The sequence below is a fragment of the Rhincodon typus genome, chromosome 23 (assembly GCF_021869965.1).
Source record: "Rhincodon typus isolate 14 chromosome 23, sRhiTyp1.1, whole genome shotgun sequence".
Lineage (NCBI taxonomy): Eukaryota > Metazoa > Chordata > Chondrichthyes > Orectolobiformes > Rhincodontidae > Rhincodon > Rhincodon typus.
The window spans coordinates 45,731,265-45,747,019 of record NC_063354.1 but is presented as its reverse complement, the minus strand read 5'-3'; the positions used below and the strand labels follow the sequence as shown (position 1 = coordinate 45,747,019).

The 15,755-nt window shown below is 43.5% G+C and overlaps 2 protein-coding genes across 2 annotated transcripts in view; one reads left to right on the top strand and one right to left on the bottom strand.

The window, feature by feature from the left end:
- recql5 (RecQ helicase-like 5) overlaps nt 1–5,857 on the bottom strand; it is a 90,317-nt gene extending 84,460 nt beyond the window's left edge. The window contains exon 1 of the mRNA XM_048611153.1: nt 5,666–5,857. Coding sequence (XP_048467110.1) covers nt 5,666–5,774 — 109 coding nt within the window. The 5' untranslated portion in view covers nt 5,775–5,857. The remainder of the gene's footprint in view (nt 1–5,665) is intronic.
- The window catches only part of LOC109927898 (SAP30 binding protein), an 88,114-nt gene continuing 78,210 nt past the window's right edge, over nt 5,852–15,755 (top strand). The window contains exons 1-2 of the mRNA XM_048610694.1: nt 5,852–5,977; nt 12,206–12,309. Of these exons, the coding sequence (XP_048466651.1) occupies nt 5,899–5,977; nt 12,206–12,309 (183 nt within the window). The 5' untranslated portion in view covers nt 5,852–5,898. The remainder of the gene's footprint in view (nt 5,978–12,205; nt 12,310–15,755) is intronic.

The window sequence follows — 15,755 nt, the reverse complement described above, 5'->3', positions numbered from 1 at the left end:
TTCCCTGTTTTTTTCTCTACCTCCCTTTTTGAATATTGGAATGATATTAGCTACTCTCCAATCTGCAGGGACTGTTCTGGAGTCTATAGAATCCTGGAAGATGACAACCAAAGCATCCGCTATTTCTAGAGCCACTTCCTTGAGTACTCTGGGATGTAGATTATCAGGCCCTGGGGATTTATCTGTCTTCAATCCCATTAATTTTCCCAGCACCATATTTCTACTAATATTGATCTCCCTCAGTTCTTCCCTCTCACTAAATCCTGCATTCTCCAACATTTCTGGTATCTGATTTGTGTCCTCTTTTGTGAAGACAGAACCAAAGTATGTATTCAGTTGCTCAGCCATTTCTTTGTCCCCTATTATACATTCCCCCGTTTGTCTGTAGGAGACCTACATTTGTCTTCACAAATCTCTTTCTCTTCACATACCTATAGAAACTATTAGTGTCAGTCTTTATGTTTCCTGTAAGTTTATTTTCATACTGTATCTTCCCCTTCTTAATCAATCCCTTGGTCCTTCTTTGCTGAATTCTAAACTGCTCCCAATCCTCAGTTATATTATTTTTCTTGGCCAATCTGTATGCTTCTTCCTTGGATCGGATACTATCTCTAATTTCCTTTGTAAGACATGGATTAGCCCTCTTATCCATTTGCTTTTGTGCCAGACGGGAATAAACAGTTGTTGCAGTTCCCCCATGCTTTCCTTTAATGTTTGCCATTGTCTATTCTCTGTCATCCCTTTAAGTAACTCTCCCCAATCTATCTAGGCCAACTCATGCCTCATATCTTCATAGTTTCCTTTATTAAGATTGAGCATCCTAGTCTCCAAATCAACTACCTCACTCTCTATCTTGATTAAAAAGTTCCATCATGTTATGGTCGCTCATTCCCAAGGGGTCTCGCACAGCTAGATTGTAAGGGTTTAGAGGAATATCGGCCAAATATTGGCAAATGGGACTAGATTTATATCTGGTTGGCTTGGACAAGTTGGACCAAGGGGTATATTTCCGTGCTGTATATCTCTATGATTCTAAATGAATTTATGCTTTTAAAAAAATGCCCAATTTAGCCAGCCTTTCTTGAATTAACAAGAAGACAGCCTTTATTAACACGAGAAGAATTAGTAACACCACATATACACACATTAGAAATAAGAAGTGAGTAAGAAGTTTGAAAAAAAACAAATCAGTCTCTTAGTTAATGGTGAAGAATGGATAGTTAAACGTAGCGACTGTTGCATTTGAAGTTACTAGTACATTGATATTGGTCATTGAGCGTTTGGTTTCCACAATTTTTAGTTTTGCAGATTGGTTGAGATTCTGTTGTTCTAATCCTTTGAACAGTGACTGAATTCCAACATTTAGGATCTCAGGGAGCCCTTTTGTTGTCTTGTTTCCTTCTGTCTGGTTGGTAGCTAGTTAATTTACAGAGTTTTCACCTGCAACACATGTGTAACTAGGAGCTAGTTCTTTGTCTGTGAGCTTCACAGTAAAGGTAAAGTCGCCATCGTCCCAAAGGACATAAAGCTGCTCTCTCAATAGACAAAGACCAGTGTTGCTGGGTTTAACCTGAGGATCACACTCTTCAGGTGAGGGGCAAGGTTGAGGTGGTCAGACCTTCATGTCACCTCAGCTGGTAACAGAATTGAACCCCTGCTGTTGGCATCACACTGCATCACAAATCAGCTGTCCAGCCAACTGAGCGACCCGACCCTCCCTGCACAGTACGTTAAAGATCAAACCTGGGTTGGTATACCCAAGAATGTTCAGACTCACAAGCATACTCCGGTAAAGTTGAAACTGGCTTTAAATCTTTGTCCTTGAGTATTCTCCAAACGGAAAACACAAAACATATCTGCAGTTTGGGAAATAATGGTTTGCTGTTCAGGAGGCTATTGTCAGCCCTTGTTACATTTGTAGTCACGAGAGATCTATGTTGACTTGCTTCTTGCCCCCTCCTTCTAAAGGCTGTTGTTTGAAGTTCCCTTTACATCTGTAGTTGCAACATTCATGGGAGTCTCTCTTTCTTTAGAAAGCCAATCAATTTACATCCACAGCTATTTCTAGCTGTATCAGTCCTCTTTTTTAAAATACATATTTTGGAATTATAGATTACAAATGTTCACAGCACTTTGGGTTTCTGACCTGTAGTCATCTTGAAGAAATTCCTTGCACAAGGATAACACATTATTTTTAAAGTAACATTAACTATTACTGGTAAAGATGTTTACACTCAGAATGTAGAACAGTACAGCACAGGAACTGGCCCTTCAGCCCACAATGTTGTGCCAAACATGACACCAAATTAAACTAACTCCTTCTGCCTGTCCTTGGTCCATATCCCTCCATTCATTGCAAATTCATGTGCTTATCTAAAAGTTCCTTAAACACCCCTATCACATCTGCCTTCACAGTCACCTCTGGCAACGCGTTCCACACTCCTACCACACTCTATGCAAAAAAACCTGCCCTTCATATCTCCTTTGAACTTTTCTCCTCTCACCTTAAATGCAGGCACCCTAGATTCAGACATTTCAACTCTGGGGAAAAAAGATTCTGACCATCAATCCTATCTGTGCATCTCATAATTTTACAGACTTCTAACAAGTCTCCCCTCAGCCTCTGCTGCGTCAGAGAAAAAAACCCAAGTTTCTCTAGCCCCTCCTTATAGCCCATACCCTCTAGTCCAGGCAGCATCCTGGTGAACCTCTCCTGCACCCTGTCCAAAGCCTCCACATCCTTCCTGCAATGTGCTGACCAGGGTTGAACACAATACTATAAGCATGGCCTAACCAAAATCTTATAAAACTGCAACATGACATGCTAACTCTTGTATTCAATTCCCCGACCAGTAAAGGTAATAATGCCATATGCCTTCTTTACCAGTCTATCTACTTGCGTGGCCGCTTTCAGGGAGTTATGGACTTGAACCCAAGATCCCTTTGTTCAATGTCCCGCCATTAACTGTATACTTTTTCCTCAACATTTGATCTCCCAAAGAGCAGCACACTTACCCCAACTAAACTCCATCTGCCCCTTCTCCGCCCATATCTGCAACTGATCTGAATCCCACTGTATCCTTTGACAACCTTCTACACTATCCACAAGTCCACTGATCTTTGTATTATCTGCAAACTTACTAACCCACCCATCTACATTTATATACATCACAAACAGCATACGGATCCCTGCAGGACACCACTAATCGCAGTCCTCCAGCCAGAAAAACAGCCTTCCACCACTAGCTTCTGCCTTCTATGAGCAAGCCAATACTGAATCCAAGCAGCCAAGTCACCATGGATTCCATGCATCTTAATCTTCTGGATGACCCTACCATGAAGGACCTTGTCGAAAGCCTTATTAAAATCCACGCGGACAACATCCTCATCGAGCACCTTTGCCACCTCCTTGAAAAATTCAATCCAGTTAGTAAGACACGACCGGCCCCACAGAAAGCCATGCTGACTATCCCTAATTAGGTTGTGCTTTTCCAAATGCACATAAATCCTATCTCTACATTGAGTGGAAAGTGCACAAAGGGGCGCAGGAATGGCTAGAGAGCAAAAGCAAAAATGCAAGGACACTGCTTGCCTAGAAACCTACAGGGAACGGTGTTCCACAGGTCTGTATTTAGCTTGGTCTTACTTATCAAGAAGTGAAAGATGAAACGAAAGAACATTGATATTGGTCTAGACAACAAATAAAGAGATCTGTGCTGAGAATCACAAAGAACTTCAGGGATACAGCTAGTCTGCCAGGATAAGCATGTACAGTGTAACTTTCAAAAATGAGTTAAGAAAAATATTCAGAAATTTGAATAAAGGGAATGGACAAGTAAAGAGATAGTAAGAACTGCAGATGCTGGAGTCAGAGATAACACAGTGTGGAGCTGCAAGAACACAGCAGGCCAGGCAGCATCAGAGGAGCAGGAAAGCTGATGTTTCGGGTTGGGACCCTTCTTCAGAAATGGGCTCATTTCTGAAGAAGGGTGCCGACCCAAAACGTCAGCTTTCCTACTCCTCTGATGCTGCCTGGCCTCCTGTGTTCTTCCAGCTCCACACTGGATAACGGGCAAGTAAAGAATTTTTTTCAAAGTAAAGGTTTTACAATGAAGCACATGGACAATGCGAGCAGTTACATGGGTGATTAGCAGAGGCAGTGCAAACAAATAGCCTATAAAATGGCAAACAGAAGCACTGATTATTGTACCTGTGTGCGGAGAAATATCAAATTGGTCAACTCAAACTTGTACATGATTTTAGTTACACGGCACTTAGAGCTCGGTCTACAGTTTTGGCTATCCATTGCAGAAAAAGGAATGGTACGAAACAAAAAAAGCAGAAACTTTGAGACAATAAGGTGTTTTCACTGGAACTGCAGAAAAGTGAAAGTGGTATTTGAAATTGCTAAGATATTCTTTCCACTGAAAGCATGAGAACAGTTTTTAAGAAACAGAAATTCTTTAATGATTTTGCACACAGTACACAGAATGTTTCAACATAGATCCTTGTTGAATAAGTGCATAAACTCTCAAAGCATGTTTGACAAAGAGGAGAATAGATGAGGTAGATCATGAGACAGCAATGCAGAATGGAAGGGTATAAAAATCCATATTAACACCAAAATATTTCACAAATGCTCCCATTATAAGGTCATGAACATCAGTCATGTAACGTAGTGTGATAAATTGACAGGTCTACAAAAAAAGCTTCTCAGTGTTATACAGTGACAGCCCTGTCCCCACCAGGATTATTGCTGTGTTATAGTGACCAGCCTGTGCCCATCAATACAGTACCCATGTTACACGGTGACAAACCTATTCCCACCAATACTGTATCCAAATGTTATACAGTGACAGATCTGCCCAACCAGCACTGTAGCCGATTGTTATACAGTAACAGACTTGTTCCTACCAGTACTGCACCCCACCATTATACAGTAACAAATCTATTCCCACCAGTACTGCACCATTATTCAGTGACAGACATGTTGCCCATTCTTATACAGTGACAGATCTGTTCCTACCAGAACTGTACACCACTGTTATACAGTAAGACCTGTCCCAATACCATACTGTACCCCACCATTATACAGTGACAGACCTGTCCGCACCAGTAGAGTACCCCAGTGTTACACAGTGACAAACAGTGACAAATCTGATGAAGGGTCTGGGCCCAAAACGTCAGCCTTCCTGCTCCTGTGATGCTGCTTGGCCTGCTGTGTTCATCCAGCTCTACACCTTGTTATCTCAGATTTTCCAGCATCTGCAGTTCCTACTATCTCTGTCCCCACTAGTACTGTACCCCAGTGTTATACCGTGACAGACCTATCCCCACTAGTACTGTACCCCAGTGTTATACAGTGACAGACCTGACCCCACTAGTACTGTACCCTAGTGTTTCACAGTGACAGACCCGTACCCACCAGTGCTGTACCTCAGTGTTATACAATGACAGACCTGACCCCCACTAGTACTGTAGCCCAGTGTTATACAGCGACAAACCTGACCCCCACTAGTACTGTACCCCAGTGTTATACAGTGACAGACCTGACCCCGCCAGTAATGTAGCCCAATGTCATACAGAACCAGTCAGCCCTCTTGCCCTGTTCGCCTGTATTTCGGCCGGCCCTACCCAATTGGGTGCCCACAGGATGGTCTGTTACCTCTCAAAACGGCCCTAGCCGCGCTCTCCTGTCGCTGAGAGCGAAAAGACTGAAAGCCGAAGCTCCGGCCGAGGATTTCACGGACAGGGTCGCGGGAACAGGAAGCCATGGGAATGCCTTGACTTCAGGGCTGTGACGTCACCGCGCAGTGTCAATGTTGTCATCGCGGCCACTAACGGGTACCGCGCGTGCGCAGAACATCATCCGTCGACGTCATCACACGGCGCCCCAAAATGGCGGACAAGAGAAATGTTCTCCGCACGTTAATGGCTTATGCCGGCGACTCGGACTCTGAAACCGACACCGAGACAGGTAGGACCTGACAACACACTGTCCTTTCGCACTAGAGCTAGGCTGAGTAATTAAGATGTACAAAACCCTTGTCTGTAAATATTGTCTACGGGATTGTACAGGCCTATCAATGTCTTCCAGTACTAGTGGGGACAGGTCTGTCACTGTATAACACTTGGGTACAGTGCAGGTGTTGACGTGTCTATTGTAGTATAACACAGGGATACAGTACTGGTGGGGACACATCTGCTAGTATAACATGAAGGTATCGGCGATCACTCAGGTCAAGTATGATTGTCCACCATAAGGGTGCCCATTTGTGGGTCTTCAGCTGGCTCAAGAGGTCAATCCAGGATCCACAGATTCTATTGCATTATGAGCATTGGTGAGTGGTAAGGGTGGTTGGAAGTGGTGATGGGTGGGCCTTCCTGATGTTTTGTCTGTCCTTGCACAAGAGTCGCTTCTGTTCAGTGGCACAGCGGAGATCATTTTCATGGCATATAGCACCCTGCTGGATGATGTTTCTCCAGTGATTCCGGTTTGTAGCCATATCTTCCCAGTTGTTGATGTTGATATGGAAGTTCTTGAGATTGGTCTGGATGTTATCTTTGAAGAATTTCCTTTGGCCACTGGGGGCACACTGACCTTCCTTCAGCTGGACGTTACATGATCTGTTTGGGAAATGTGAGTTGGGCATTTAGATGACACGGCTAGTCCATTGGAGTTCCTGTTAAGTTATAGAGGTGGTGATGCTGGCTGTGTTGACCGCCTCCAAGATGTTGGTGTTAGTGTGCTTGTCTTCCCAGGTGGTCTGCAGGATTTTTCGTAAGGATCTCTGGTGGTGTTGTTCCAATGCTTTCAGGGGCTACTCTAGGTAGTCCATGTTTCAGCTCCATATAGTAGTGTGAGAAGGATAACAGTTTTGTAGACTAGAAGTTTAGTCTGGGCCTGTGGGTCACGGTCTTCAAACACTCTTGTGAATTGGGCTTCGACTCCACTGGCACAGCTCAGATAGTATTGTATTTCTGCATCTATGTTGGTCTTGGAGGAGAGAAGTCTGCCAAGATATGAAAATAGATCCACATTTTGAAGGTGATGGTTCTTGACCCTTATTGTGGGAGGGGAGGAGGGATTGTTGGGTGGTGGTTGATGGAGTACTATAGTCTTTTTTTGTGTTAAGGGTAAGGCCAAGGAGCTTATATACCTTGGCAAAGCCATCCAAGAGGTACTGTAGATCTTCTGCAGAGTGTGCTGCAATGGCATTGTCATCAGCATATTGATGCTCCAAGAAGGAGGTGCTGGAGACATTGCCCTTGGCTTTGAATTTATTATGGTTAAACAGCCTGCTGTCCATACGGTAAATGATTTGAATTCACCTGGGCAGGTTTTGACCAGAGAGATGGAACATGGAGGCAATGGTGAACAAAGTGAGTGTGATGATGCAGCCCTACTTGACCTCTGTCTCCATGGTGAAAGGCTCAGTCTCCAATGCGCAGTTGCTAAGCATTGTCTCAGACATGTCATCATGCAGCAGCCTCAGCATCCCGATGACCTTATCAGGACAGCCTCATGACATTATCCACCAGAGACCCTGGCGGTTAACTGTGCCAAAGGCCTTACTTAGGCCGATGAAGGCCATGTAAAGTGATTATTTCTGTTCCTGACAGTTTTCTTGTAATGGACATGCTGTAAAGATCATGTCTGTTGTTCCTCTGGACATGCAGTAGCCAAACTGCAATTCAGGGAGTATTTCCTCAAATAATGACAGAAGTCTATTGGTAAGGATATGTGCAAGTACTTGCCAATGATTGATGGAAGGGAGATGCCTGTAATTCAGCCTTGTCATCCTTTTTGTATCTGGTCACAATCTAAGCATCTATGAGCTCTGAGGGGAGTTCTTCTTTGAGCCAAACCTTCAAGAGCAAAGCATGTATGTGTTCATGGAGCTTTGGGCCACCCTCCTTTAGGATCTCTGCAAGAATCCCATCAGGACCAGCAACCTTGTTCTTTCTTAGGCTCCTTATGGCATCTTGTACCTTAGTCATACCGGGAGGTTCTCCCATATCATCTTGAATGCATCTCTGGGGGATTTGGTTAATGATTTCCAAGTTAACATTTGTGTTACTGTTAAGGAGTTCTTAGAAATGCTGCCTCCGGTGGGTGTTTATTACCTTGTTGTCCCTGAGCAGTTTTTGTCTGTCTTTAGAGCACAGAGGTTTTAGACCATGGTATTTTGGAGCATATATCACCTTGGTGTCACTGAAGAAGCCTTTTGTGTTACCGGCATCTGCCAGCTGCTGGATTTCCGTGCCTTATCAGTCCTCCATTTGTTTTTGAGCTTCCTTACCCTTTTTTGGATATCAGCCTTAACTTTGGCATAGGTCCTTTTTTAGGCCTTGCTGTGATGTCATTCTGCCAGTTACAGAAGGCTGTCCTTTTGTTGGAGATGAGCAGTTCAATTTCCACATCATTCTCATTGAATTAATCTGGATGGTTTCTGGACTTGTACCCAAGGGTGTGATTGCAGGTACTGAGAATGGTTGATTTAAGCAGACTCCAGTGTTCTCCTATGACCTCTGGGAATTCCCAAGGTAGGATTTTAGCAAGTGAGGTCTGTAGATGTCACGTAATGACCGTGTCACCCAGACTGTTAATGTTGAATCTTGGCCAGGTCTCCTCCTTCTGAACCCTCGTCTTTCTGTGTAGTCTGATGGACATTGTGAAGTAGATAAGGTGATCAGCCCAGCAATCACCTGAGCCAATCATAACTCTGGCGACAGTCACATCTCGATAATCCCTGGAGAGAACAATGATATAATCAATAAGACGCTATTGTTTCGAGCATGGATGCCTCCAAGATTTGAATTTGTTTATCTGATGGAAGTGTGTGTTTGTGATGGTGAGGTTGTACTCCGCATGTTTTGTGAGAAGAAGGACCCACATTGGAGTTGACGTTTCCAATACCTTCCCATCCTATGTTGCCATTCCAAAGGCTGTAATCTTGATCAAACCCGGCATTGAAATCTCCAAGAAGAATGATCTAGTCCTCCTTGGGGATGCTTGACAACAGAAGTTCAGAGAGGCAACTAATGAGCTGGTCTTAATTGTGAATTCAACACTGTGAATTCTGGGGCTCATCAGCCTTCCCTTTACAGAAGAAGGTGTAACCACCTTTCATCTCCTTCAGTTCCCCTTTGTTTTGGAAAGAGCAGCTAGGTTGATCTGGCTCCTCTTCAGTTCTCTGGCTATGATTGCAGTTATTCTCTAAGGTTGGTCACTATTGGCTGTGTCCATCAAGATTCTTACATTCCAGGCTCCAAAGTCTATTACTCTTTGTTTCTGACCACGCTTCGGTGATCCCTCTGGATGTGGTAATCTAGTCAGGAGTTTTGCGGTAGGCTAATTTCAGGGTACCTTTTCCACACCCCTTCCCAACTTGGGTGAGCAGAGCGGATCCTAAACAGGGTGGTTAAATCGTGAGCACAACTGCCAAAATGTTCTGTCTGCCTCGTCCAGGAACAAGACGACTGAATCTGACACCCATTGCCTGATGTGTCCGTTCTTGACCAGGAGCTTCCAAATATCACAGTCCTGCTCCCTCTGCCACAAGCTGATTGCCATAGGGTTTTTGTCCAGGATGTAAGTAGGGACTGGTACCTCTTGGAAGGATGCCTGACTTTTGATGTGGGGAGACAGGTGCACGGACAGCCAGCACATGGACCTTGGCATTAGGGGGTCAAAGCCCAGTGGCATGGAGACCAAGATGTCTGGCAGCCATTCTCTGTTGCAGCCTTCATTCCCGTTTGCAACCATTGTGATGCTCTAACTTAAGTTCAGCTATCGTCCTCCGCCTGCTCCGCCATTGAGGTCTTCAAGGGTCACGCTTGGTCTTGAACTTCCCCTTGACCTTACTGTCGTGGGTGACCCTGCCAGGAGCTATGCTCCAGATGGTTTAGCTCTCAGGTTCCTAGCTACGCACAAGCCTCTCCACCACAACAAGGTGGTGATCCTTGGAGCAGAATTCGCGTACAGTGTTGGTTGAGGCACATCAGTCACTGTCACTGTATAACACTGGGATATAGTGCTGGTGGGGATACACTTGTCACTCTGTAACATAGGTACAGTAATGTAGAAAGGTCTGTCACTGTGTAACACTAGCCTGCAGTACTGGTCGGAACAGGTCTGTCACTGTATAAAGCTGGGGTGCAGTACTGGTGGGGACAGATCTATTACTGTGTAACAATGAAGTGCAGTACTGGTGGGGACAGGTCTGTTACTGTATAACACTGGGGTACAGTACTCATGGGGACATGTCTGTCAATGTCATTATTGGGGTCCATTGATGGTGAGTCTGTCACAGTGGAACACTAGGCCACAGAACTGGTGTGAACATATCTTTCACCATTTAACACTTAGGTACCGTGTTCCTGTGGACTGGTAGAGGCACTTTGGTCCCATTGAGTCTATATCAACAAATATACACTATTACCTATAGTAGTCACACTTTCCCACACCGGGCCCATAGCCTTGAATGCTATGACACTTCAAGTGTTCATCCAGTACTTTTCAAACTTGGAGTTTACCTGCCTCAACTATCCTCACAGGCAGTGCATTACAGACTCCCACCACCCTGTGGATGAAAATGTTTTTCCTCAAATCCTCTCTAACCCTTCTGCCTTTCAGTTTAAAAGTGTGCCCTCTTGTTCCTGACCGTTTGACTGAGGGGAACAGCTGCTTTCCAGTCACTCTGTCCATGCCTCTCATAATCTTGACTCCCTTTCTCAACCTTCTCAGATCCAAAAACACAGTATAAGTTTATCCTGCCTTTCTTCTTTGCTGAAATGCTCCTTCCCAGGCTACATTCTAGTCAGTTTCCTCTGCACTCACTCCAGTACAATAACGTGACCAGAACTGCATACAGTACTCTAGCTGTGGCTTAACCAAAGTTCTGTACAGCTCTTAGATAACCTTACTGTACTTATAACCTATGCCAGGACTGATAAAAGTAAGCATCCCATTTGCTTCCTTAACTACCTGCTTAACCTCTCCTGCCAATTCTGCAAAAGCACCCCAAGATCCCTCTGTTCCTCTGAGCTTCCTGGTGTCCTGCCATTTATTTAGTACTCCCTTGTCTTGTTCCATCTTCCAAAGTGCACCACCTCACATTAATCAGGGTTATATTCCATCCGCCTTAGGTCTGCTCATCTGACCATTTGTCTATATCTTCTTGTGATCCAGGACCCTTCTCCTCGCTGTCAGTCAGCCAGCCAAGTTTTGTGTCATCCACAGACTTACTAATCATCTCTCCCACATTCTCAACTACATCGCTTATGACTTCAAAAACAATAAGGGAACCAGCACAGATCCCTGTGGTATGCTACTGCACACCAAGCTCCAGTCACACAGCCTTCTACCATCACCCTCTGTTCCCTATCACTAAGCCAGTTGTGGATCCAACTTGCCAAGTTAACCTAGATCCCATGAGCTTTAACTTTCTTCATCAGTTATCCATATGGGATTTTGTCAAAGGCCTTGCTGAAATCCATAGAAACTACATTAACTGCCCTACCCTTATCACTTGGTCACCACCTCGAAAATTTTCACTAAATTTGTTGGTCATGAACTCCTTCTGACAAAACCATGCTAAATATCCCTGATCAAGCCTTGTTTCTTTAAATGGAAGTTAACCTTTTCCTTCACTATTTTTTTTTCCAGTAGTTTTCCTGCCATTTGTGTAGATTCACTGATCTATAGTTCCCTGCTCTATCTCTACCACCCTTTATGTAAAGTGCAACTACATTAGCTGTCCTCCAGTCCTTTAACACCTCCCCTGTGGTCAAAGGCAATTTAAAATTTGGGTCAGGCCCCTGTTATTTCCTCGCTTGTCTCCCACAGCAGCCTGGGATACAACTTTTCTGGACCTGGGTATTTGTCCACTCCAAAACCTCCAATACTTCCATGTTTCTTATATCAATCTGCTCAAGAATTTCACAGTTCTTCTTCTCTGCACGTGCATTCTCCTCCTGAGTAAGAATAGATGGAAAGCACTTGTTTAACACTCTACCAGTGTCCTCCATCTTCTCGCACATATTACCCCCTTGGTCCCTAATAGGCCCTAGTCTTTCTTGTCCACCACTGTATAGCACTAAGGTACAGGGTACTGTTGGGGACAGGTCTGTCACGGTTTAGCACTGGGATACAGTACTGGTGGGGACAAGTATTATTTTTCTACTCCATTCTCTATGTAAGGTACGAAAGGAGGACTTGTCTCTGCTGGATATGGCGATGATGATATCAGCAGAATGGAAGAGGCAGGTGAGCTGGAGGAGGATGACGAGAGCAGCAGTCCACTGGTGAGTGACAAGTGACAAAAACTTCCCGTAAATGTTTCCTTGTATGCTCCCTCCCCCCAACCCCCCCCCATCCCAGGATCAGGATCAGCGCTGAGTGCCATGAAATGTTGCTGTGTGCCCTCGTTCAATGCAGCCAGTTTGATTTATTGAAAGAGGATGCAGCAGGTGTGCTGAGTTTAACTGAGACTAGCTGAGAAAGCATCTGGTGTCATGGCTGGCAGAACTGGATGGAAAAGAGTTCTCTGGAAATAGTGAGACTGCGAATGGAAGTATTTATTAAGTAATTTAAGTTGAGTGTTTATATGCAAGGTGGAATACAATGCAAGGAACAAATGATAATTGTCGTTCAGGACCTACTGAACTTGAACTTGATCTAGATTCACAGATTTATTAGCTCTCTTTTATATTGAAGAATAAACCCTTCAGATTAACTGGTATAAAGTTGGTTTGAGTCACCCATCACTTCTTTTTATGCTGAATAGCATTTCTCAATTCTTTGATACACAAATTGTCACAACCCACTGGGGTAGAGTGCTAAGAATCCAGCCTCACTATTGCTGGAGTCACACCAAATATGAAGGTTCAATGAAACTACCAGGAATTTCAATTTACCTCTGACTGTCTGTGACCTGGGATAAAAGCAAACCACATCAGGCTTCTTTGGTATCTATTTTAAAAAAGCCATTTATTGTAAAATGCTTAACATTGACAAGGGCAGTAAAAGAATAGAATTTTTAATTTATATAACTTGAACTTTCCCCCATTGTAAAATACAGATGTGCACACAAAGAAAAATAGACAAATGCAAATAATATGAGTGAAGCAGGAGGGGTGTGGAGTCAGGGAGACACAGTTCTGTATCACCAGTCCAAAACTGCAAAACTTACTAACTTAGAAAGGATAAGGATCATGGAACTTCGATGATACCTGACGTGGTATCTGCACAACAATGATCAGTCTTTGGTTAACTGCTTACTTGTTTTGACCCAGGACAGAAATGGAAGGAAAGGAGGAGGGGTGGCATTATTAAGACCACGAGACCACAAGAAATAGCCCCTCGAGTGTGCTCCGCCATTCAGTGCAATCATATTAATCTGACATTCCTCGCATCCGCTTTCCTGCCTTTGCTGTAACTCTTGATTCCCATCCTGGTCAAGAATCCGTCTGTCTCTGTATTGGTTAAGGAACGCAATGCAATTCTGGCAAATGAGGATGTCTCAGAGGTTTCAACGATAGAATCACTTTGGCTCGACCTAAGAAACAAAAAGTATATAATTATATTGATAACAGTAATCTATAAACTAACAACTATTGGGAAGGGCATAGAGGAACACATTTGCCAACAAATTATAGTGTAATTATAGTAGGGGACTTTAATTACTTACACATAGACTGGTAAGCTAGTAGTGTAAGGGGCAGTGAGAGGCAAATGTTCCTAGGTTGCATTCAAGAGTTTCCTACAACAATATGTGTGCAGTCCATCAAGAAATGAGGCACTGTTGGACCTGGTTCTTGGAAACGAGATGGGCCAAGTGGATCAAAAGTTGGCAGAGGAACATCAAGGAGACAGTGATCATTATGTTGTAAGGATTAGGATGATGGTGGAGAATGACATTAGTCAATCCAGATTAAGAAAATTTACTGGTGGAGAGCCGACATCAATGTGGCAAGATTGGAGCTGGGCAGGATAATCTGGAACGAGAGGGTAATGGGAAAAACAATAACTGAACAACCTTCAAAGAGCAGATGATTTGCGTACATTCAAGGCATGTTCCCTCAAATGGGAAAGGTAGGCAAAGCAAATCCAGAGCTCTCAGAATGTCCAAGGAGAGAGAAGTTAAGCTAAAGAAGTAAAAGTCTGCTAGTGACAAGTGTCAGGTTGATAATGCAATGGGGATCTGAAAGGAATACAGAAGGTGAGGTGAAAAAAAACACAAGAGAAGTAAAGAAAAAGTATGAGAAAAGACTGGCAGCCAACATCAAGTTTTCTATGAATCTACAAATAGTAAAAGAATGGCAAAAGGATGAATAGGACTGATTAGAGATTAAAAAGGGGATTTCCACATCAAGGCAAGAGCATGGCTGAGATATTAAATGAGTACTTTGCATCTATCTTTACCAAAGAGGGCGACGCTACCCAGGCTATGGTGGGAAATTCTGTCACTGAGAAGAGTTCACAATTGATTGGAAAAAGTGTTGCATAGACTGTTGGTGTTTAAAGTTGACAAGGCACCAGGACTGGACCAGATGTATCCAAGGATATTGAAAGAAGTGAGAGTGGACATTGCAGGGGCACTGACCATAATATATAAGTCTTGCCTCAATTCAGGGTGGTGCCAGAAGACTTGAGAATTGCAAATATTATGGCCTTATCCAAGAAGGGCTTGAAGGATAAGCCTAGAAATTCCAGTCAGTTTAACTTCAGTGGTTGGCAGCTTCTAGAAACAATTATTTGGGACTGAATTGGTAGTTCATGAAAAAGAAATTAGTTGATTAGGAAGCGATGGCATGGATTTCTCAAGGGAAATATTGCCTGACTAATTTGTTAGAGTATTTTTTTGAAGGCATAACGGAGTCAATAGAAAGGGTAACGCTTCTCAGTGTGGTGTACGTGGACTTCTAGAAGGCGTTTGGCACAGACTTGTGAGGAACATTATAGGTCCTGGAATAAAAGAGGCTGTAGCAATGTGTGTACAAAATTGGCTGAGTGGTCAAAAGCAGAGATCACTAATATTTTTCAGGCTGGAGTAAGGTTTGCCATGGAGTTCCCCAGGCTTTGGTATTGGAACCCTTGTTTTCCCTGATATATATAAATAATCTAGATCTTGATGTTCAGATGACACAAAACCTGGAAGAACTGTAAACTTTGAGAGACAGTGTATGAAGACATTGGGGAAGAACGTTGAAAAACAACATAAAATAGGGGATGCAGGAGCAGAGTGACTTGGGTGTATATGTGTATAGATTATTGAGGGTAGCAGAAAAGGTGGATAGCGTAATTCATCAAATATACAGTGTTATCAGCTTTATTAATAGGGGCTTTGAGTACAAGAGCAAGAACTTGTACAAAATATATGTTAGACCTCACCTGGAATATTTTGCAGAGTTCTGGGTGTCACACTATAAGAAGGATGCAAATGCATTGGAGAGTGCACAGAAGTGATTTATAGGAATGATTTGAGTGAGGAGGAACTTCAGTTATGAGGATAGAGGAGTCAGGAGGGCTAAAAGGGGTCTGAAAAGTCATTGGACAACAGGATTAAGGAAAATCCCAAGGCTTTTTATACATATATAAAGAGCAAGAGGGTAGCCAGACAGAGGGTTGGCCCACTCAAAGACAGGGAAGGGAATTTAAGTGTGGAACCAGAGGAAATGGGTGAGGTATTAAATGAGTACTTTGCGTCAGTATTCACCATAGAGAAGGACTTGGTGGATGGTAAGTCTAG